The following is a 24360-nucleotide window of genomic DNA, read 5'->3' as shown; positions in this document are numbered from 1 at the left end:
TTTTTTATAACTTTTCTATTCAAAAGATAATGAATTGGCTTCTTGGGGCATAATAGGACTGAAATTCTAGACCAGCCTTTTAGAAACAGGGAGTAGAAAAATATAAATTTTGAATCAACAAGATAAGGTTGCAAAGGGATGCTCTGATGTGTTTGCCTTCTTTGGCAGGGGCTGGACTTACAAGATCCCTTCTAGTTCTTTATTGTGACCACCTTATATCATTGTATACTATGAGCCTGTAGGGCTTAGCTGACAAAATTCTTTCTTACTACATATACTGTGTTAGATCTTATATATAGTTTTTAGTGGTAAGTACTTACCTTTTGATAACACTGAGGTAGGTATAAAGAGAACAGTCTTGTTATGATTGTACTGAAAGAATGAGGATGTAAGTAGTATCTGTGATATTTGTTAACCAGTGTTTCTTTTTTATTTTTGACCAATGTATCATAGGGTCATAGAAAAAGCTAAGGAACCTTTGATTTCAAGCTCATTTACAAGAAAGATATTCTGTTCTTCAGCTCTTGTTCTATAATGATTAGAGGCATTGGGGTAAATGGATTATGCTTATGATTTTAAAGGTTAGATTTTATAATCCCTTTCATTTTGCATCCTTTTTGTCAGACCATTTAGTAGAGCAAGATCTCTTACAGAGAAGGAAGAACAAGTCTCAGTAGTTGTCATGAAGCATACAATTTTGTAAGCATACACTATGGGAAACGGAATGTGATGGTGATTCACAAGCAGTTTATCTTAGACATAACAAACCCCTTGGGACTTGCCAAACCTAAGCCTTGTGTTACCTGAAGAAGTTTACCTTAGAGCAAAGAAAAGGGCTCTGTCAAATAAGCAAGTGACTGAGACTACTGCAGAACCTGTACATTCAATGTGAGGCCAGTGGAATCTTTTTACTCCATATTTGCTAGGGCTATATATGTATTTAAATGTGTTTAAACAGGGGAGTGGCAAGGGGTGTTTCATAACCATATAGGTGATTACAGTTTATAGCCAAATTATCTCCTGAATTACATTAGCTGAAATCAATGACTTCTACTAGATGAACAGACTGTTCCATAAAACCTTGACAGATAAAGCATTAATAAGTGTCAGAGCTGACTTGGTCAATCGAATGATTTGCTGACGCTTCTTTTTGCCACAAACCTGCACTTTCAAGTTTAGTGCCAAAGGTTCACTATATATAGCTGAAGACAGCAAATAGATGTTCTCTTTTTGCACAGATTTCTAACTAGCTGCCTGGTTCATTATCCCCTCACTGGGATAAGGGGGAGCGTTTTCAGACAGGAAATTTAAAATATGGTGAAGCTACAGTTGCCCAATCCTGGCCTGGAGGACAGGATACCTTCCCACTCAGAACTCGAGGTCCTTGAGAAAGAAGAGGCAGACTCCAGACCCAAATGGGATAACAAGGCTCAGTACATGCTGACGTGCGTAGGGTTTTGTGTGGGCTTAGGAAATGTGTGGCGGTTTCCCTATCTCTGTCAGAGCCACGGAGGAGGTATGTCTTTAATATATCTTAACTAGCCTTGTCTGTAAGCTAGGTTTAATCTCTCTTTTAGAAAACAAATAATGAAATATGCTTAGACCTGGTCAGTTGCTATAAGAACAGTGATGTTCATCTCTAGCAAACTGTCTAGTGGAGAAGCTTATTTCACAGGTTGTGAAGTTATGTTAGTGATGGAGAGAAAGGAAGAGATTGTTTTTATTTTGGGACACAGGTTTGATCACATCTGTCTTGCACTCTCAAGTACATTTTCTCAATCTAAAACTAATGTTACTTTAAATACAGATATATATATATATAATATATGTTTAAAATATTAATAAACTACCTGTGAGTATGATTCTGATCACAATTTCAAATTATCTTTTGATAAGAAGGTTGTAATTGGTTTTTGGACTAATCTGTGTATCAGCTGTAGAGTCAGTGTGTGTAATTTATGATAGGAGTAACAGTGTGAAAGTAGTTAATATTAAGAATATGTTTTCCGCAGTTGGTGTAATTAATTCATTTAAAATCCACATGTATGCTATTTACCATATAATTTACTGTGATTCCTTGGGGTTCAGATTAGGACTGAATGACCATATTAAAAATTATGTTTCACTGTTTTGCTGTTAGTTTTTAAAGATTATCTTGAACTGAATCATTGTTTAAATATTATATAACAACATAAATGTCTCATTTTCTGACAATCTTTTCTACCCACTATCTACTTGTTAACTGCATTTCACTCTGAGATATGTGTAAAAAGTGTTTGTTCCTTTGTGATGTTTGATCTTGAAAGAAAACTTTTGTTTTAAGGAACAGTATTTTTATTAAATGTACACAGTAAGATGTTTAAAAGTTGCTCTTCCTAGTTAGAGTAGGGACCAAGGAGGGCTCTGTGGGGAGTTGCTGGTACAAACTCAGGGACGTTTAACTACAGGTTACTCAGTTGCAAGAAGAGATGCTTTTAACATCTCAAGATCTTAAGATTTTTCTAACATGGACTGATTGGAGTATAATTTAAGGTATGAGAGGTGCAGTCCCAGTAGGGAAGCATAGATTTGTGCTTTCTATTTTACCGGTGACATGAATTCAAGAGGCAATGGGCACAAACTGGAACACAGGAGGATCCTTCTGAACAGTTTTTTGCTGTGAGGGTGGCTGAGCACTGACACAGTTTGCCCAGGGAGGTGGTGGAGTGTCCATCCTTGGAGATATTCAAAAGCCATCCAGATATGCTCTTGGGCAACTGGCTCTAGGTGTCCTTGCTTGAGCAGAGTGGTTGGACCCAATGACCTTCAGAGGTCCATTCCAATCTCAACCGTTCTGTGGTTCTGTGTGTTTAGAGTTTGCAGTGCAAACTGAAGGTCATTTGCAGCACAGCCAACTCTTGTAACAAAAAATTTACAAGACATACGCAAAAAATCATAACCTGCCTTTCCATGTGTGACAATTTTAATTTGAAAAAGTCGATGGGTGTCTCCAAAATTCATTACACTCATTGACTTCTCAGGTTCTTCTACTTAGTCTTAGAAAATGGACATGCCCTGTTTCTCAGGGTTGATTTATCAACACTTCCTGCTTTTCTGTCTATCTTTCTTTTCCCTCTTGTTCCAGCAGTATGAAATGCAGCTGAAAAAGGAACATATGACAAATACAAAGAACTTGATGTGGATCATGGTTTTCTGACTGATGTCAGTGAAGATTTATGAGTTGCTTGTGTGTGTGTCTGACATTACTGTCTTTTAATTTATCCTTTGGCAGGAATTATTTTTCTTTGTCACCATCCTGTGGCTTCACCTTGCTCAGGAACACTAACAACAGTTATCTTTGGCTTCTTGCTTCTCTGGGACTCTTTCACTCAAATTTTCAGCAGAAGTTGAGAGGCAGCACATTGCAATTAAATCACATATTTGGCTCTGGGTTTAAAACTACTGTACTGGTATGTGTCCCTGTAGCCAGACTTGTTACTTTCTCTATCAGTTCTTCTGCAGAACCCGAAATGCTGTGACTCTTATCAGAACATAAGAGTGAGCAGCAGTACCTTCCTGCGGATTCTTAGAAAGGACTCCTTGACTTCATCACACATGAGGGTGTAGACCTGTTGTGCAATCCATCCTCCCTCCCTGCTATAAAGCACACCTCAGTCTCTTCTGGCAGGTCTAAATCCAACTCCTCCCAACACCACCATCCTCTCATTACAGCTCCTGTTCTCCAACTTCTTCCTTCAATCAGGAAAAAAAAAAAAAAAAAAAAGTCTTGCAGTTCTTTGAATGGATGGCTTCTAATTTGAATATGTGGCTATCCATATTGTAAAAAGAGATCTTGAAGTTCTTATTCCTGAAGACATTTTAGTGTTGAGACATTTTCTACCTACCGAGACTTTCTGGCTCCTACATCTCTAATTCCCATTCAGCCATGTTCGCAGCATAGCAAACACTCAATAGATGCAGCACTCTGCATCATCTTTGATTGCACAGACTCTCTTAAGTCTGGCTTCATCTACTTCCAGCTGTAAATCCATATTAACTAGACATTTTGGACAAGTTTTGCCTTAGTTTTTGCCACTCAACATGGTGGTCAAGGTGATTCATTCATCTTTGCATTTGTGTGACCCTTGGGTACTCAGGTATGCAGACATGCCTCTGCAACAGAATAGGGGAAAACTGCAATGTTATGCACCTTTTTCTGAGTTAATTAATATAAAGCATACACCACACTCATGAGTGCACTGAGGAAGCTCCAGTTTCCCCTAGTCTGTCCAGTGCCTTTACACTGGATGGTGTATGTCTTCATGCTTTTTGTCTTCAAGATACTTCTTCACTGAATCCTGGGTCCAGGGCATCAGGAATCCCTGTTGCTGCTCTCTTTCACTGGAGATGAGGATTATGCTGCTCCTCAATCTGTCCCTGATCATGACTGACCCTGGTAGCAAGGGTGTAGTTAGTCACTATTTCAGCAAGGACACTGCCAAATGAGGTTAGATGTCCACCTACTTTGTGAATTGGTGTTTGCACATTTTATATCCTTCATGAAACATAAATGGACTATAGTGAAGTAAAAAATTTATCCTTGTAATACTTGGACTGTAAGGAAGGTGGTTTTTTTCTCTGCAAATTGACTGTCATGAAAGTAGTTAGGAACACTGAGTTGTATAGATAACTCTTACTTTCAGATGTTTCGATTTAAATCTAGAATTATTTGAGGGCTGCTTCTTCCTACACACAACACTATGATAGTGTTTTAACATTGTGATATCCAAATATACAAAAAGAAATTGATGGTTACATAATTTACTTGCTTTTGTTGTCATAGATTATGAGTTTATATTTTAAAAATTTGAATATTTACCCCAGTAAAATTTAGTAGAGTAAAGCATATTTTATCCTTTTCACGTCTTAAAAGTCATAAAATATATCAATACTACAGGTGAACTAAATTTCAACATACACACAATATAAAAGCTACAGTTTGCCTCAATGCTTTCACCAGCTTAATGAGATTGAAATTTCCTCTCATTTGATAGCTATCTCTGACTTTACACATAGCTTTTGTTTAATTTTTATTGAGCAACATGTCGTTTAAACAACTGTTAAACATTTTTGTTTCATCCCTGATGAGTATTATAAAAAAGAGGATATATATTTAATAATTAAACCATCAATATAAAAAATAAAGTCTTTAAGTCTACAGCTCGCATATGTCTGCAGTAAACCTTGCCACTACGTGCGGGAGAAGTTTTTTATCTCTGCACATGCCACACTGAGCAAAGTGACAGCAATGACATCGACAGTTCCTTGCTGGTACTGGTACCCTCACTGCAGCTGAGGTCTAGAAAAACATCTCTGCCTGAAGTCTACTTGTCTTCCCTTGATAAGGAATTTTGTGAAAGCAATATATTTTTTTCAATTCCACATTAGAAGCTCTTAGATTAAAGAGACATTAATAGCTCTACAGATGTTCAAACCAAATATTATGTGTTATGAATAGGGTACTGAAACAGGATGAGAATCTAATATCTCAGCTGTAAGGTTTTCAGACTGGAAAGATTACTCATTCTTTATATATATCTATATAGCATTTATTTTCATATCATTGGTATATTTGTTAGGTTCATAAAATTGTGACAGCTTAAAAAGAATTGATTTTTTTTTTTTAATGTCCCACACAGCAGCTTTGCAGAGCTGTTGTCAATTATTTTTCCATTATAGCTTCTTTCAGAAAGGTTGGAGAGAAATGGAAAATATAGCAAAGTTGGATTTCTGAGCTAGCTTTTAGAACTGAACCCTGGAAAAAGAAAAACTCAAGAAAGAGAAAAAGGTGGCATACATAATTAAGAACTGCCATTTTCTTTCTCTCAAAAATTTACCAATATTCCTGCAGCTAAATACAGGTGGTGTTACTGGTTTGTACATTTCTGACATGGCACACCCTGCATCTTTAAATCATTGCAGCTACCATGCTACACATGGCTAGCCCTTCAAGCTAGAAGTGTTTTAGTTGGGTTGTTTTGCTTAGGGATATAGATGCTGCACTGCAGGTGCAATGCCATACGCATGCCTTGTACTTTATGTCTATGATAACAAAAGGGGTGGACAGAACCCCACCTTCTCCATTTGTGTCCATCCCAGAACCTGAAATTTATTTCTCATTGATTCCAAGATAGCAAGGAAGCTGGGGAGCTGTGGGCACGCAGCTGGACAGCCCACCTTTTTCACATGATAGAGGGCTTCACAAAAGGCATCCTTTCCACTTTTTGTGTCTGTGCAAGGAAGGTCATGGGATCCCTTTATCTGACTGCTCTGTTAAAGATGTGTCATGTTTAAAGACTTCTTTTATGGCATCTTAATAAAAGTCCCTCTGTATGTATCTCATGATCTCAAGAAAACCACTGAGGTTGATAGAGGGCATGTGGCATGACCTGTCACCATGGAAGATGGCTCAGTTCTGAAAGTTTTGAAGCAAATTTGATGCACTGTGCTGTCCACGGGGACAGTGTCGGGACAGGGCTATTGCCGCACCTCACTATCTTGGAGGGTGAGGCGTGGTACCTACCCAGACTGCTGGAGCTGGGTGCATGGAAGGAGCACTTTGCATTTAATGTTTGCAAGAATGTCTCAAACATGGAAAAATGGAGCCTAAAAGAGAATATCAATCAGCCTGCTTTCTATGGAAGATGAAAAGTTGAAACTACCTTTGAACACTTTCTGAAAGAAATGCTTTGAATGCTTCATAGGAAACAGCCCCATCTTCCCTCCCTGCAGCTAACAGAGATGGTAACTACTAAAAAAAATATTTTCCTTGACAGGTATGGTAAGAAACAAGTAGTCATAGACTGAAAGGACTATAAAGGCTGTGTATTTCTTTACACAACAAGATCTTTGACCAGGGAGGGATAATTTCTAAATGAGTCCTTAAGCAATCTTAGTGTGACCTGATGAAAAAAAGTGACGTGTCTCCATTAGGAGCAAAGATGTTTAAGCAATGCACCTTAACAGAAGTAACTGCCAGTCTGTTCTTAAGTGTTAAGGGATGATCTAAAATCAGTGCAAGTTTCAAAGACTGACAAGGACTTACCCTAAGTGCAAACGAAGAGTATTTGGATCAGGTGGCTGCATAAATAAATCTTCTGTACTTTATTACTACTATTGCCAAGAATGGGCTTTGCCAGAGAGAATTGAGATTGCATTACAGCAGAGACCTATCTGGCATCCAAAAGGAGATGTAAAAAGAAAAGATGCAGATGGAGCAGCCATACAAACTGTGGGGTCATGTTCTGAACTCTTAGGAGATATTTTGGGCTTAAAACAGAGTCAATGCTCTGGAACAAAAAATTGCTGGTATAAACACAATTATCTTGTCCTCGTCTCATCTTATCCTCATGAGAGCTCCTGGACAGAGTGCAACAGGAGAGAAAGTGTGCCAGCCTGACATGAGGTTGGAGCACACAACTGCTCTGCTGCTTGCAGAGTCTCTGTGTGCAGGTTGTCCCACTGACCCTCCCATTTAGGAAAGAAGTCATGAGGAGGTAGGGGGCTGGGTCTCAACAGTGAGAAGGCACTCATCGCATACACTGCAAAAATCCTATTTTCTATGGAAGTAAGAATAAAACAGTTGGGAGAAGTGTTATTCACAGAAATAAGGTGAGGTATCAGTAGAGTACAAACTCTTTGAAGCCAAATCTGCATGTACCACATGTCTAATTAGAGGAAGAAGGGCCCTTACCTCCCACCAGTACATGTGCCAGCACAGCTAAGCAGCTCCATACAGACAAAATGGGACAAACCTTTAGAAATGACAAAAACTGAAATGGCAAAAGGAGTCAGTTCCCTGCAGTGACAGAGCTGGAAACAGTTTCAATGAATCTCAGAACCTCTGCCAGCATTGGATAAGACTTTTGCATTTTCAACAATGATGCCAGGGCACAGGCAGCTGAAGAGGACATCACCATTTCTGACATAGCTGCCTTTCAGCAGACAGTCAACAAGGCGTGGAGAAAGGACTGTCCTGTTACATCTGACATTAGTAGCTCCTGCTGTCAGTAATTTTGTAGAAGTCCCTGGTGTGGTGGGAAGACAGAGGGGAAGAACCTTGTTTTGGAAGTGATCCTAGTGCCTCTAAAATTGAAATACACCCTATACCTTTCACATGTTTGTGATGTGAAAATACATGTTCAGAAAGACATGAGTCAGGAAGTGATGGCTTTAGCACTGATGCTAAATACGAATTTGCAACTAAGGAGTTCAGTTACCTCTAGTATGGACCACCGTCCTTCATTCCTTTATGGAATTACAAAATAGCCACTTTGCTCCAAGGGGAGACAATACCAGCTTGAGGCTCCTAGATCTAGCAGGTAGCTGCTCCCCACTAATGCAAGGCTTTTGTTCTCGCAAGGACTACATGGTCTCTGGAAAAGGGAATGTAGCTGAGATGTGAAAAGTGGGGAAGAAAACAAATGGGATGGTGTCCTCCCTGGTGATACTGCACATATTATCCATTTCCCAAAGCGATAGACTGTCACAGAAGAAAGTGAGGAAGAGTCAGGAGAGTTGGAAGTTTAGCAAACTTCTCTACAAATAACAATTCATAGTAAGTCCTTCAGTTTTTCACTAATAAAATATATCAGAGCTCAGTTATTCTTCTGTCTCTCCTTTGAAACCTCTTCAGTTTGTCAGTTTCCATTTTTACAGTGATAGTTTTTAATGCATACAAGATGAGCTGCACTGATTTTGAAAAGTGTTAAAACTTTAGTGAGAAGATCTTTTGTTGCTAAATGGCATACTTCATTGAAGTCTGAGAATATCATGTCTATGCAGATACCTTTGGCAACTGGCTTCAAGAGAAAATATACTTGCTGGTGTATCAGTGATTAGTCATTCAGTGTGATGTGTGGCATGTGCATTTTCAAAGTGCTCAGTATTTTGAATAACATTTTATATATTCAAAACTACTGATTTTGATTAATAAATCTTAAAAAAAATGAAAATGAAAGACAGGTGAGTAACTAGTGTTACTTTAATTCCATAGGATTGGAAAGCAAAAAGCATAGCCAGCCAATTTCTTTATAATAGTGGCCACTAGATACAAAAATATTGTTTTCAGCAGACTTTATTGAAGTACACAGAAAATAAAGTCTTTGCAGTAATGATAATTTCTAGAACTCTGACAATATCAAGAGCAGAAAATCACACAGTTCACCTCTTCCAAAACACATTCAACTGCCTTGAATTCAAAGCCAGTTTCCATTCTTTAGATTTCCTCTTTCAGTTGTTATCTGATTTTCATTGTAAATATGAGGAAAAAGTCAGCAAATACCCAAACCTGGACTGCTCACATACTGGCTTGCATTTTTTTTCACACACTTAGATTATTTACTGCCTATGATTAGGAAGTTAAAGACTTCTTGTAATGACAGCCGTATTTCTAGTATGTAGCAATTTCCAAGCATTGACTCTGCACTTTGGTATTCCACTGTGGTGTTGCATGCTATCTCCATGTCCGAGGTACACTTAATTCAGGAAAAAATTAATTTAAAAAACTTGTCCTATGCTAACCAGTCTTTTCATAATTAACAAAGTTTGAACCCTGAACTTCAGATCTCTTCTCCTCCATCGTAAAAGCTGTTGAACACAGTTGCCAGGAAGTTATTGCTTATTTTATGTAGAGAGCCCCAGGCTCCTGCCTAATCTTTCAAGGCATCTAGCTTAGTTCGTTCAATTACTTAATATAATTTGCATGATTCACAATTATAAAACCATAATCTTCTGCAGGAAAAAAAAAGGAAGTCATTCCAGGAAAGTACCTACCTTTCTGCCACTTGCAATCCAAAGGTGGCTTCTTCAAAGTTTAACCTTAGGAGTGTATAATTTGTGTTTATATTTGTCTTATCCTTGGAAAGGATAAAAATTCCTACCTGAAACCACATATGTAATGAAGTCCCTGCTTGAGTAATCAGGCAAAAGCATTGTTCAGAGACTGGAGACAGGTTTCCACAAGCGTGCTTAGAATTCACTTGCTGTTTCAAAAGCCTTCAGAACTGAAGTCTGCTTTTATTGTAGTACCTCACTGATGGGAAACTTTTTTTTTTTTTTTCTTATCCATTTCAGGAGCCTTCATGATCCCTTTTCTGATTTTGCTAGTCCTGGAAGGTATCCCCCTGCTCCATCTTGAGTTTGCCATTGGTCAAAGGCTGAGGAAAGGCAGTGTGGGTGTCTGGAGCTCTATCCACCCTACCTTGAAAGGGGTTGGTAAGTCTGAAGAGGATACAAAAAGCCACCTGAGAAAGTAGAATTCTCTGAACTGATAATCTTAAGAGCAAAGCTTCAGGATTTTATTCTGGTGTGCCGTAAGAGATTCCAGGACCTATTCTTTTTCCTTTCTTAATAACTCTCCATTGATAGGTCACACTAATCATGATAACTTTGTGTCCATGTTCCCAGGTACTGTGGGTCCAGTTAAAACCTTTCTCTAATTTGAGACCAATTTTGGACTTTAGAGATATTTTTTTGTGTTATTATATCAGCCATTTTTACCATGAGGATGAATATTGAAGTGTGCCAAAAATTTGTTCTGTAATGGTTCTGTGGATAAATAATAGTTGAATCTTGTCTGGTTTACCAGACTTCAGTTCCATATAATGTTACTTTCTTACATCTAAGAGAAGTACCACGCTAAAAGCCATGTAGACACTATTGTGCAGAAAATACTCCTTCATGTCTGTATTAGACATCTGAGTATTCAAACACTCTATCTGGCAATGTAGTAAAAGCAGGACGATGCACACAGCATGAAAAACTCCACAGATACCTCATTACAGAGGAAACACAGACAGTGCCATTTGAACATCAGGAAACACTGTGAGGGTGTCCAGGTACTGGCACAGGTTGCCCAGAGAGATTGTGGAGTCTCTATCCTTAAAGATATTCAAAATCTGCCTGGATGTGGTTCTGGGCAACCAGCTGTAGGTGGCTCTGCTTGAGCAGGGGGTTGGACAAGATGACCTCCAGAGGTCCCTTCCCACCTTAGCTGTTCTGTGATTACCACATGCTTGAACGGGAAGAAACGCAGACAATTAGGACTGTTGATGGCATCTGCTGCATCTGTAAATCAGTTACAAAAGATATTTGTTCATTGCATCTGAAATTTTTAAAACTTCTTCAGAACCTAAGAGCCTTCAGGAGCTAATCATTAGCTTTTACTGTCTGCCAGAGAAGTCACCAGAGGTTGATTACTTAGGAGCAAGTGAAGAAGGAGAGATACTGGCTTGAATCCTGCACCTTTTCACAGACTGTACCTCTTGGCAGCTATTCATCCTATACAACCAAGATTAGCCAAACACATCTGCTCACCTCTGCAGTGACATTGTGGAAGAGGAAGATAATCTGTGTCTCATTTAGGCAGAATCCCAACTCAGTTGAACTTTACGTGTACCCAGCATCCCAAACCCCCTAGATACCAGCAGGCAAGGTTGTGTAGTGTCCGTTAGGGAGTTAGTCTGCCCATAAGGTTGGGTCCTAAGTGGGTGTCAGCTTCAGTCCCAGAGTAATTTTAGGCTATACGTCTATGTAGGACTCACCTGTCCAACCTTTAGGTAACAAATTCACAGTGATTAAGCCTGCATCTGAAATAAAGAGAGGAGAGCAGAAAGACTAAAACCCATGAAATTAGGGTGTAGGGAAAGGTTGAGACTCATATCATGCATTTTGATATGTCTTGAAGACAAGAGTATTGAAATTTACATTGTGCTCTGATTTTATTCTTTTAGGCATAGCAGCAATGTTTGTATCCTTCCTGGTGGGTTTATATTATAATACTATTATTGCCTGGGTAATGTGGTATTTCTTCAACTCCTTTCAAGAGCCCCTGCCTTGGAGTAGCTGTCCTCTCAATGACAACAGAACAGGTATATTTAATGAAATACTATATTTTGTTGCTCAGCATATTTTTCCATTTCTAGCAATTAGCCTAATTGAGCCTCTTTCTGTAAAACAACAGCAAGGCAAGGCAGTCCTAACAGGAACTTTGTGCTATCTTAATACTTGTGTCTTGTAAAAATTCACATTATATAAAATGTGTGATCGATGCTTAATCTTTGAGACCAACTTTGACTTCTTATATGAAAGTTCAGGGCTGATTTTGACAGATATGTTCACATACAGAATATTCACAAAGTACAAGTCTAGCATAAACGTTAACATTTTCCAGATGTAGACAATGTGTTTCATCCATCTCTTGACCAACAGCCCTCTGATAGCATACTGAAAAGGAAAAAAAATATAATTGCATAATCCATATAAAACACCCGTATCTCTCAATATGACACAGTCTGTAGCCCCTTGGTGACCGCTTGGTGACAGCAGCTTTTTTTTCCGTAGTCAGCCCTGCATGAAACTTTATGAGACAGGTTTTTCTGGTGGGTCAGTGAACAGCTCTTCAGAGAGCTTTGCTCCTCTCCTACCAGAATAAGTATTAAAAGCCTCATATAAGGGCAGGCCAGGGCAGAATACTGCACGGGTCAGCACATTGCAGAGAGCTGAGAATCCAACCTTAGCTGACAAGACCTTGAACGATGCCCCACAAAACAGAAAGCCAAAGTATTGTTAATCTGGAGGAGATGTGGGAGGGGAAGAGCTTCCCGGCTGCAGGGAGCTATGGGCACGTGCCCACACTTCATCAAGCAAGAAAGAGCATGTGGAAAGTCCCAAGTTGTTTGGGTTGTTTTTTGGGTTTTGGGTTTTTTTTTTTAAGATGAGGTAGGAAGTGTACAATCATTGAAAAACATCTACCTAACTTCTTTTCTTCCACTAAAAAAAAATATATTCTGTGCAATATACATACGTTTATGCTCAGAAATCCTCTCCATGTTTTCTTTGGCACAAGAGGCTTCTCACCATGCATTTTTGTTGGAAAAAAGAAAAATTATAAAGATAGAAGAATCTTTGAGTGAGCTTCAAAGATTTTATCTGCATGGTTGAATTAACAGAAATAAAAAGAAAAACTGTATTAAAATCCCTGTTAAACAATTCTCTTTTAAATCTCTTATTTTTCCATGAAACCAGCCTCTAAGAATCTGAAACTTGCCAGCAACAGATTAATTGGCATTAGTTAGCATAATTTAGAACACTAGTGTTTATTATTCAACTTCCCTTTTTTAAGTAAATAAAAGACCTACAGAATGACAACCATTTTGTGGTTACAGATTACATAGAAGAGTGCGCCAAGAGCTCTCCTGTAGACTATTTCTGGTACAGAGAAACATTAAACATCTCCACTTCCATTGACAATTCAGGGACTATACAGTGGTGGCTTTTGTTATGTTTAACATGTGCATGGGGAGTACTGTATGTGTGCACAATCAGAGGCATCGAAACAACAGGAAAGGTACTCTTATTTTGGTTTTTAATGAGATGATATTCATTATGCTGTTGTGATTCCTTATTCATACATACTTAATCATACTGTAGAAACTGCTTGTTTCTTGAGTAAAGCATGTCTAAAACTTCATGTGTCATCACTGGGGTTGCTTTTTGAAGAAGGAAGCTGAATGAAATGGAATTTTATTTTATTTTATTTTATTTGATTATGTGGAAAATTGTGTGAGCAATTTGACTTCCTTGTCCTTATAGGTCCTAATAAGGCACTCTTTAGGTATTACCACCTTAACATTAATATTAACCTTTAATACACAATTGAGGGACTTTGTCTTTTTGCTGTGGCCATTCTCTTCAAAACATACATGTACAGATTTATTTGGGTTTGTGCTAGTCCTTAATATTATCTTTCTAAAAGAATGACCAATGTTCTGCTGCCCAGCAAAGCCCTAAGAGCCCATCCTTGCATTGGCAGCATCAATCAACCTGATCTCAGGGTGTAGATTATTTTTATGCTGCTTTTGGATGATCTGAGTGACAATTTGTCTTAAATGGAGCACTATAACTGTAAAAAAGTTTATTATCAAAGTGCACTGCACGTACTGTTTCTCTTGAACATAGTTTTCTATAGTATGTTGATTGTGACTCACTTGAAACTTGCTGCTATTGTTAGTCACAGTACTTTGTTTATTCCCCTCTTTTCTTCCCTGCAGTCCTATTTTTATTCAAGTGTTCTGTTTTATTTAACTGTTTTATTTACATGCTTCTTGTCCAGGCTGTGTATGTAACATCAACTCTTCCATACCTTGTGCTTACCATTTTTCTAATCCGTGGCTTGACGCTGAAAGGATCAACCAATGGAATTGTGTATCTCTTCACCCCTAATGTAAGTCACTGCATGGTTCATGCCTTAAAAATACGATGTAGTTCTCTCTGTAATTAACAACTTATTGAAAATTAGTCCCCACCACTGGTGCTTTTCTAGCTATCCCTCAGACACCTTTAAAATCTTGATACTGATAGGAAAATCCTTTGCATTGGATGTAAAATATACATAGGCACACACATTTTCTCTCTCTCTACCTCATCAACATTTGTTATAAAAATGAAAGGATCATCACAGATAATGCAGGGGGTTGATGTAAGGGGTCTTGCTTTCTTATTCTAGGATATGTTGTATTCTAGCTAAGGATGAGTCTAACTTCGAAGCACAAATTGGGCAGTTGGGAGTAGAACCCTTCTAATCAGGATGGGTCTATGGACAAAAGACCTAAGAGAATGGTTTAACTATGCAATAGTTTTCAAACAAAATTGAAAAGGGTTTAATTTTCCTGTGAGATGATCTCTGGATGATCACTATTAATGCTAAATAATAAACACCTTTTCTGGAAATAGGCATGGCATCTGTCAGCTAGGGAAAGTAATTTGTTTATCACTTTTCAAAATACTTGTAGAAAACCTACAGATAGGTTTTATTTTTGAAAAAAAAGTAATTTTTATGAAAGTATTGACCTATTTGTTACCATTCTTCAAAAACGGTGAGTTCTGCATGGTTAATGTTCTTGGTTTAATTATTGTTTTAAATCTTTCATATTCAGTCTAAATAGCAATGTTGCACATGCTTAAAGCTGTATGTCTGATGCCTCAGGTTACCGAGCTGGCTAACCCAGTGACGTGGCTGGATGCAGGTGCTCAGGTGTTTTACTCTTTCTCCCTGGCCTTTGGAGGCCTCATTTCATTCTCCAGTTACAACTCTGTTCAGTAAGTAGCCAGGCAAAAGCCAAATTTTGTATGAACATTTCATTCTTTTCAAAGGAAGCATGTCCACCTCTGCCCTATCGTTACACAATAATGACTTGGGACCAGGACACCATCCCCTCAGCCATGTAGGGCACATTTCCTCTGATTGATCCTAGCTCTCCCAAGCCAAGATTTCAGGTCCCAGTGCTGTCTGGCTTTCTGCAGAAAGACATGGTGATGCAGCCTGGAAAGAAGGGAGCTGGCTGCCCACCACCAGCTGATGAGCAGGAGCTTCCTTTGTGGGAGTGCTTGATGCATGGTGATGTTCTTTGCCTCCGCACTGTCAGAGCTGGAGTGGCACACACATTTCAAAGCAATTTACAGACCACAGTTTAAATCTTTAGCTTAGAGATGAGCAGATATATCTAGGAGTTTTGAAATTGAAATTCAGTTCCTTCCTTTATATATGCAATGGGGCCAGGGAAGAGAGAGAGCATGAACTCCCATCACTCGGGGAATGACCCAGTCCACAAATTATGATGCAGTGCTATATTCTACACTCACCCTCACAAAATATTGAGCAATCAGCAGTGCCTCTTGATGCCTGCTATCCCTTCAGCACTGTCCTCTTAAAAGACAAACTGTGTGGCATTCTCTGAGCCTAATATTATTAATAAATATCTCTGAATTAAGTTTTGGATATCTGGTTTGGTCATGCATTCAGAAATCTGGGTCTCAATTTTGAATAAGGTTTGACCACACTGTGCCAGAATTTCAGTCACAGATGTAACTCCCTGTCACCACTCTTGATTTCAGATATTTTTCAAAAATTCATCTGGAACTTTTGTTGCCTGGGAGTTTCAGTGAGATGTGATAAGCCCTGCTTCAGGTCCAAGTTGATGTTCTCACAGCCATGAGAAGCAGGGCTAAGAATGTTTTGCATCCTTCCAAAAGACCAAAAGAAAAGGAGCAGTCCCCTCCTGCTTTTCTAACACACAGGGCTGTGGCATCAGGCTATGTTCCTTCAATTCTCAATCATTCATGACTTAAGGAGGAAACTGCAGAAAGTCATTAAATTCTCATGGTGATATAGGAAGAAAACATGCAAATTCCATAGTGTGACACTGTGGTGATGGGCCACCTGCAGTCCAGCACCAGATGAACCAAGTGTGAGTGACTCTGCTCTCAGACAGTTTGGGAGTTTAAGCATCTCAGGAAATACCGTGAGGTTTCAATGCCATCAGGGATTCACCCATTCATAACCAGGAGGAGCTTGAGCATCTTAATTTCTCTGAAATACATAAATATTTTTATCAAGCTGATCATCCGAAATTTCATATTACTGTGAAAAAAACTGACATGAGAGTGCAGCAAGAAATTTCTATTCAATGCCCTCCACCCACTAGAGACCTATATGCAACACTATAAATGAAGGAAGTTCACAGTGTAACAGGTCTTGGCTGGATAGGTTTGTCTTTCCTCTCCTCTGAAAGGCAATCAGAAAATTAAATATGACAACATCAAGTTAATCTCAATAGCCCTCTCTTGCCCAAGAGAAATACGATATCTAGAGCTTTACAGCCTTCTCATAAAACCATTAACTAATTTAATATTGATTCTTTATCTTCTCCTTCAGATGAAAGTCTCTTTCTGGCTCTGCAATTTTTTCATCTTAGCACAGATTTGTTGGCAAGAAGTGTCCACAGCAGAGAGGTCTCTACCAAGCAGTTTAATTTTCACAAGGGAATGGTTTGTCTGTCCATCCTTATCAGCATAACGTTCCATCATATTTCCAAAACTTGTGGACATTGTAAACAATCTCTTGTCCAACAATGAAACAAACCTGTTTTCAAGTGCTCTTGGCTACTACAGCTCCACTATAGAGAAGTGCTATGGAAACTTTTGGTCACTTTTCCCTTCTGACTGTCTGAATTCAAACCCAAATCTTTCAGCTTGCAGCAGCAGCTAAGGTACAGCTGATGGCAATGTGTGTCTGCACACACACATGAAAAGGAGGAGAAATACCTTTTTGCCCCTCATGTTTTACTTGAGTCAAACATGGATGCAATTCATGTAACTATTTCATGTAACTATTTCTTATGAATAGGAATATTTGAGGGGAGAAAAAAAAGTGCATTAAAAAAAGTTATTAAATTGCTTAAGGCACCAAGTTTTAATTCACTAAATTTGTCTTTAACAGCTGTACTTGTATATCGTTACAGAGCATACTGATGTACCCATGCATCTGTAGACTACTTTTTTGTTAGTCTTGTAAGCCAGTTTTTAGTATTTATTTTGGGAATGTGTTTGAAATCCATTTTTATTTTCCTTTGAAATGCAGCAATAACTGTGAGAAAGATGCCCTGATTATCTCAGTGATCAATGGTTTCACATCCATCTATGCAGCAACCGTAATATACTCCATCATTGGATTCAGAGCCACAGAAAGATATGATGACTGTTTTGACAAGTAAGTTATTGAAAAAACCCATCAGTATATTCAGGTATTTGTTTGACTGAGGCAGTTTTACTAGCCTGATGATAATGGATTTATCATTTCTGAACAACTGCAGCTCCTGACCCACATGATACCAGACCATTGACTACTTAAAAAAATTTAAATCATGTGGTATCAGCCTCATAGGGAGTGATGATTATTTGAACCACCTTATTTCATAGATAGATGTTGTGTAAGCAACCATGTTTTACATTATTCCCCGACATTTCCAAAACCTAACAAGGGAGAAAGCATATTTCATATTTTAATATCTTTTTTGAAGCATTTATTTCAAATATAGCTGCAGTTTATGTAATAATTTCTATTTAGATTCAGTTTGTGACATATTATTTGACTAAAACATGATAGAATATCTATAGTTTCACAGGTAAATGTGAAAAATTAATAATTTGCAACAGCAGGTATGAAACATCATGTTCTGAAGAAATGTATTTGTTTAACTGGGTAGGGCAGGAATTTCAATAAAACCAGTTCTGTGAAAAATTGGACTTTACATCACATACTTTAAAAAGAAAAGAAAATTATATTAGGCTGCTGCTGCTGCTGCCATATCCACTAAGGCTGATGTCAAATCCTCAAAGGTCTCCTGATGTTCTTGGCCAAACTATGTAGTTCTGCTGTGGCCGGTGTCCTGCTGGATCACAGTGTAGGCACCTCAGCTACGGCTAGTCACTCTGCATACTACATTGGGAAATTACCCAAATTAATTAATTACATTCTTCCTGTTTAAATTAATTAGATGAAGCTCTACCAACCATGGGAAAGTTGTCTAGAAACATTGAAAAAAAAAAAAAAAGCGAAATTCACAATAATCGATCCCTGCTGAGCTGACATATGGCATGAATGTAATATACCCCAGTCCCCAAGTCAGCTCTGTCTTTAGGGTGCCTCCTGGAGAGCTTAAATGCTTGGGTCTCATCAGAGGTCCCTGATTTTACCAGAGCAATTCAGACTCCCTTCTAATCAGGGCTGCCAGACCCCGCAGGTTCCAGTCAAGTTCCTCCTTATTCAACTGTAAAAGCACCTGATGATACATAACTGCAGATGCCTTACACATTCCCAGAAGCTGCCCAGTCTGGGAACTGGTGTCCAATCTGCAGTGCAAAGACGGGTAGCTATCTTCTGCACAGGTCCCTAGCAGGCACAGATGCCTAATCCATTTAGCTGTCACCTGTGCTGTGAAAGACAGTGTAGGACTCACCCTGGAAGAAGAAAGAAAGAATTGCGCATGCACAAAACTGCTGGACTTTCCAATTTCAAAATCTGATCTTGAGCAATAGAAACATTATTTCCTTTGCATCTTTATAAAAGTCATTGTGCTCCTAATAACTTGCTTGATGATGAAAAGTGAATTCTGAGGATGCTTACAAATAAATAATTTCAAATTTCTTGTATTTAACTTTTTCAGAAATATTCTTACTCTGGTGAATGCATTTGATTTGCCAGAAGGTAATGTAACCCAAGATAACTTCGAACAAATGCAGCATCTATGTAACATGACTGATCCAATGACTTATGCAAGCTTGAAGTTTGAATCCTGTAATCTGGAAAGTTTCCTGAATGATGTAAGTTTAACAACCTGACTCATACTGATACCATAAATATGATAGGAATGCTTAGCAATATTTTAATTGCCTAATGCTTTTTCTTATGAGGTTGTTGGGGTTTTTTATATTTCCACTGACTGACTGCAATTGACTTGAAATGCCCTTGGACTGAAGAATTACTTGGGTTTACCCCACTTTGCTTTTGAAGAGATAAACTCTTTGATTCCTTGGAAAAGTACTGGCAATCTGTCAGACTAGTAGCTAAACCCACAAGTGTTCTAGGCTGGCCCCATGTAGCTGGCAAAATAGCAGCAGGTATTTATCTGGAGCTAGCTGGTTGCAGCCATGGTGGGACAATATGACTCAAAAAGAGGCTCCCGGAGTGAGGAAGCAGTTGGAGCGAGCCCTGTCCCAATCAGTGTGAGTGTGTCACAACATAGAAAGAATGGACTTTGACACCAGGGTGAAAAAAGTTACAAGAACAATGAAATGTGTGCATCGTTTGTTTGGGATTTTTTGTTAAAAGTTGATGAATTACAGATGAAAATAGGTGTCCATAAAATCCCATTAACTAAGTTTGCATTATAATTACAGTAAATATATTGCTGCATTCGAATGTGGAAATAAAAAGCAAAATTATTCTGGTATGGTGTAACATACACCAAGCCTAGTGAGTACTAACGTAAATTTAAGTGCTGTGTGATGTTAATGAGCCTGATTTTGGATCTTCTGAAATCTTCCACAGGGAGTAGAAGGAACTGGCCTAGCCTTTATTGTCTTCACTGAAGCAATCACCAAAATGCCTGTCTCACCTTTATGGTCCATCCTATTCTTCATCATGCTCTTCTGCTTGGGTTTGTCATCTATGTTTGGAAATATGGAAGGTGTGCTTGTACCTTTACAAGATCTTAAGATTATACCCCCCAAAGTGCCTAAGGAGCTTGTTACCGGTAAGTGCTTTTTTAGAGATAAATGACTTCCCCCTCACCCCACGGAATAGTTTATATGCTGAAAAATCAACCCACCACCTGTCTGCTTTCTGATCTGGCATGGTCCTAAGACTCCTAGATAATCTACTGAAGGTTTTCTCACATCTCTCAATGAGGCAACTCCTGTCAGGTTCCTTCTGGGTCTGCAGAGAGCTGCTCACCCCGTGGCTTGCCTGTCAGCCTACTCATGATGATTATCAGCTCCTCCACTGAGAAGCTGGAGGACCTGAGTCTTAGAATCATAGAATCATAGAATCATTTTGGCTGGAAAAGACCTTTAAGATCATGGACTCCAACCGTAAACCTAACACTGCCAAGTCCACCACTAAGTGTCCCTGAGCACCACATCTACATATCTTTTAAATACCTCCAGGGAAGGTGACTCAACCACTTCCCTGGGTAACCTGTTCCAGTGCTTGACAACCCTTTTGGTGAAGAAATTTTTCCTAATATCCAATCTAAACATCCCCTGGCACAACTTGAGGCCAATTCCCTCTTGTCCCATGGCTTGTTATTTGGGAAAAGAGACTAACCCCCACCTCATTACAGCCTCCTTTCAGGTAGTTGTAGAGAGCAATAATGTCTACTCTCAGTCTCCTTTCCTCCAGGTTAAACAACCCCAAGTTCCCTCAGCCACTCCTCATAAGATTTGTGCTCCAGACCCTTCACCAGCTTTGCTGCCCTTCTTTGGACATGCTCCAGCACCTCAGTGTCCTTGCCCTTCACCCAGGCAGGATTTCTCTCAGTGCAGCATTGTCCCATCAATTAGAATGAAGAGGAGCTGTTTTCTCTCCTCAACCTTCTCCCATTTTGTTTGCAGCATCTCCCACCTGTGCAATGTCAAGAGAGTTTTGCCATTTTACCTGCATAGAAATAGACCTTCTCACAGTATCATTTAAAAATAAAGTGGTTACCCTCATGCTGCAACTGAATTAGAAGTTGCTTGTAAATCTTTCTAGCTACTGTGAAAATGTCTTACTTTTTTTTTGCTTTTGCTTTCTTCCTGTAAACATGTTGTGTTGGTTTTTTTCATAGGTCTCATTTGTGTGGGTTCTTACCTGATCGCTTTTATTTTTGTGCTGAAGTCTGGTAATTACTGGCTGGCTCTATTTGACAATTTCGCTGGCTCTATTCCCTTGTTAATAATTGCGTTTTGTGAGATGTTTTCAGTTGTCTACATTTATGGAATAGACAGGTACGAAATACAAGTTTAACATTACTAGAAACTAGTGCATAAGTTGTTTAGTTGTATAGCTGTAATTTTGCTACATCTCAGTGCATATCATTTCTGTTATAGATTCACTGAAATTATGCAAAATTAGTTTAGAATTGCTTATTAATTTAGGTTTCTAAAATAGTTCTCAACGAAAAGAAATTATGCTTTCTCAAAAGTGTGGGGATTTTTATTTGTAAATGAAAGCTTTCCACTTTTCTATTAATACCTTAGAGCAGATAGTGCTCTGTAACAATCAGCTGCAATAAACACATCCCTAAGATATTGAAAGAAAATATTAAGCATTAGCAAGTGCCCTAGAGTATAATAATATGCCAATAATTTATTTTTAAAGTAAGCATCAGAATGTACTCCAATTTGCCTTTGCTCTTTTTAAATGTTGTGTCGTTCCTTTTAATTTCTGCAGCTCTGTGATGCTTACCAAAAAAATCCTGAAACATTACTGCGATATGTTATAGGGAAAGTCTGTCTGCATTGACTCTTTAGTGCTGAAACTATTTTGCATATGCTTACAGGCTTCTCAAAGAAAGTACATTTCCAAAAGGAAGTTTCCCAACTTACTTTTGAGAACTATAAGTTAAAAACTTCTAACATGGTTACAGCAATATGTGCCTTAATTTGAACTACTTAAGTCTAACTCCTGATGTCATTATCAGTCCTCATTTCACATTGACATTAGCAAAGTCCTGGGAAGTACATCTCAGTGTAGCTTGGACTTTCCTGTTTATGAGCAGGCACCCTTTGATCCTGACCAGTTTTTACTGTCCTGAACTTCCTGTTTTTGTTTCTAGGTTTAACAAGGATATTGAGTTCATGATTGGACACAAGCCCAATATTTTCTGGCAGATTACCTGGAGACTTATCAGTCCTCTCATTATGTTAGTTATCTTCTTATTTTATTTTGTGGTGAAAGTCAATGAAGAACTGCTCTACAGTGTTTGGGACCCACGCTATGTAAGTATATAAAGCCAAAGCATTTATTTAGAATTATTTTATGTGTTCTTCTTTAATGGAAGAGTCATAGTCTGTTATATTCCCATCTGAAACAGTTTTCTGGTAAAAATACTTCCTACAAGACATAAAGTAACGATAAAAAGTAACACTTAGAAAAATAAGTACTAAATTCAGCTGTGATGCCTGCAACTGGTATAGATCGACACATGAGTGGCTTTTCCAAAGTGGATAAACCCAAAACATTCATCCAGTTGTCAGGTAAGATTGAAACGGATGTCAGTTCCCCAGTAGGGATTATAGAAGAGCTGGAAATGTCACAACCTTTCTATGTTGACAAAAGACCAAATCTGTGAAGACATTTTGCTATTGCACTTGTTTCCATGTGCATTTAAAATCACAGCACTGCACTAGTGTCAGTTACTCATCACTGACAGAAGAAATTAATAGTAATTAATATCAATATCCAGATTTCTTCTTTCCTCTTCCAAATGTATTGGTATGATTTAAATTATAATTGCAGCAATAAGGTACCTACTTTTCCTTTCCTCCCCTTGCAGAATAAAAAGCTGTATGTGGTACAGAGAAGGGCATATTAAAAAAAATGTGGGTCCCATCATGTTTTTCATCACCCCATCTCTTCCTTGCCTGTCTAGGTTCACTTTTTTGTTTTCTGGCCTTATACCAGCCATCATCCTTAAGCAGGAACAGTCATGCTACACACTTAATTTGTAAAGATTAATTTTTGTTTCCATAAGACAGAGACAGGAGGAGAGGAGGAGAAAAAGGATGATGAGGAAATGGAGCTGCTTTCTTCTCTCCTCCTTGACAACCTCGCTTGTTTCTTAATTATGTTTCAGCCCTCCTGTACCCTTTGAGTTCAGCATTCCCACCCAAAGGCTGGTTGGCCACCAAGCCCTGGTGGCCTGTGGACCCACTCCAGCCCCACATTACTTTTTACCCAGAAAGTGTGTCAGGAACAGTCCTACCTTTCCCTCTTCCTGGCTCTTGCTTCTTCCACATCATCTTCTCTCCATCAGTTTTAAGCAGAAGTAACTCCAGAACACCTCAGACTGGAAACCCTCGAGCTGGACACTGCTGTGGAATTGGCAAATTATTGTGCCATTGTGGCTAGCTACTGCTCTGAATACATTTTTGATTTGTTGAATTGTTGAACGTGTGCATGTTCCCAGGTATTTGAACCTCATGGCTCTCTACAACTTCATTGTTTGCTCTTTCAGGAGGAGTTCCCCAGAACACAGAAGGTTGAATATCCCAGCTGGGTGTATGCTATTATTGTAATCCTTGCTGGAGTGCCTAGTGTGGTCATCCCTGCCTTTGCCATCTACAAAGCCATCAGAAATTGCTGTCAGAAAAAAGATGATCGTACAGGCCTTATGATCGCCACATCTGAGACTTCTGTTAATGGAAACTTAAAGTATTCAGCATAAAACCATTTAAAAATGTGGAAGAATGTTTTGTCAGTAAGAAAAGTAAAAAATATTTTTTTGTAAAGAATCTAGACTTAGTTTTATTTTCATAAAAGAATAAGTGTGTGTTGTTTCTAGGTAAACATTAGTTTATTTAACAATGCAATGTGCTCTGAAGAGTTAATGGCTTGGATCCTGGAAGCAAAACAGCCACATTTGCAAGTGACTGGGGCACCTGGCCAAATCATTTGTCCTCTCTTGGTTTGGAAGCCAGCTGGTTTGAAACTGGCTTGCAGTTCTCTGTTTGGGGTTGCACTGGGCTCGACATGCCATAAGTGACTCTTCTGTGTGCAATCATTCTGTTTGGGTGGTCAATATGAAGGGTAATTTTATACTGACTTCTCTTGCACAATAAATCATTTTTACTCTACATGCCACTGTGTTGCATAAAGCCACCAATATTATTTGTCTCATGCAGAAGTTTAAAATATTTAATAAAAACATTTCTAAGTATGAGAACGACAGTTTTATTAATTTATAATTCTGGATATTTTATTAATTGCCTATTACTTCC

At 38.6% G+C, this 24360-nt stretch overlaps 1 protein-coding gene across 1 annotated transcript; it reads left to right on the top strand.

The window, feature by feature from the left end:
- The first annotated feature begins 1135 nt into the window (after positions 1-1135).
- LOC104518103 (sodium-dependent neutral amino acid transporter B(0)AT1) lies at positions 1136-23832 on the top strand. Its single transcript, XM_010170178.2, has 12 exons — positions 1136-1516; positions 10114-10254; positions 11772-11909; positions 13206-13387; positions 14153-14263; positions 15026-15138; positions 17459-17587; positions 19044-19200; positions 19928-20132; positions 21207-21366; positions 22197-22359; positions 23598-23832. Exons 1-12 carry the CDS (start codon positions 1315-1317, stop codon positions 23805-23807), a joined length of 1911 nt encoding a protein of 636 aa, XP_010168480.1. The 5' UTR covers positions 1136-1314; the 3' UTR covers positions 23808-23832.
- Positions 23833-24360: the final 528 nt, after the last annotated feature.

The sequence above is a fragment of the Antrostomus carolinensis genome, unplaced genomic scaffold (assembly GCF_000700745.2).
Source record: "Antrostomus carolinensis isolate BGI_N321 unplaced genomic scaffold, ASM70074v2 scaffold2796, whole genome shotgun sequence".
NCBI classification, from domain to species: domain Eukaryota; kingdom Metazoa; phylum Chordata; class Aves; order Caprimulgiformes; family Caprimulgidae; genus Antrostomus; species Antrostomus carolinensis.
The sequence above is the reverse complement of the archived record's forward strand: the minus strand, read 5'-3'. Positions and strand labels throughout refer to the sequence as shown.

Excerpts from the sequence above, each read along its gene's own strand:
- LOC104518103 (XM_010170178.2), top strand. The coding sequence starts at position 1,315 with ATGGTGAAGCTACAGTTGCCCAATCCTGGCCTGGAGGACAGGATACCT. Across the intron at positions 1,517-10,113 it reads CTGTCAGAGCCACGGAGGAG|GAGCCTTCATGATCCCTTTT; the intron begins GTATGTCTTTAA and ends TATCCATTTCAG. Across the intron at positions 13,388-14,152 it reads GCATCGAAACAACAGGAAAG|GCTGTGTATGTAACATCAAC; the intron begins GTACTCTTATTT and ends CTTCTTGTCCAG.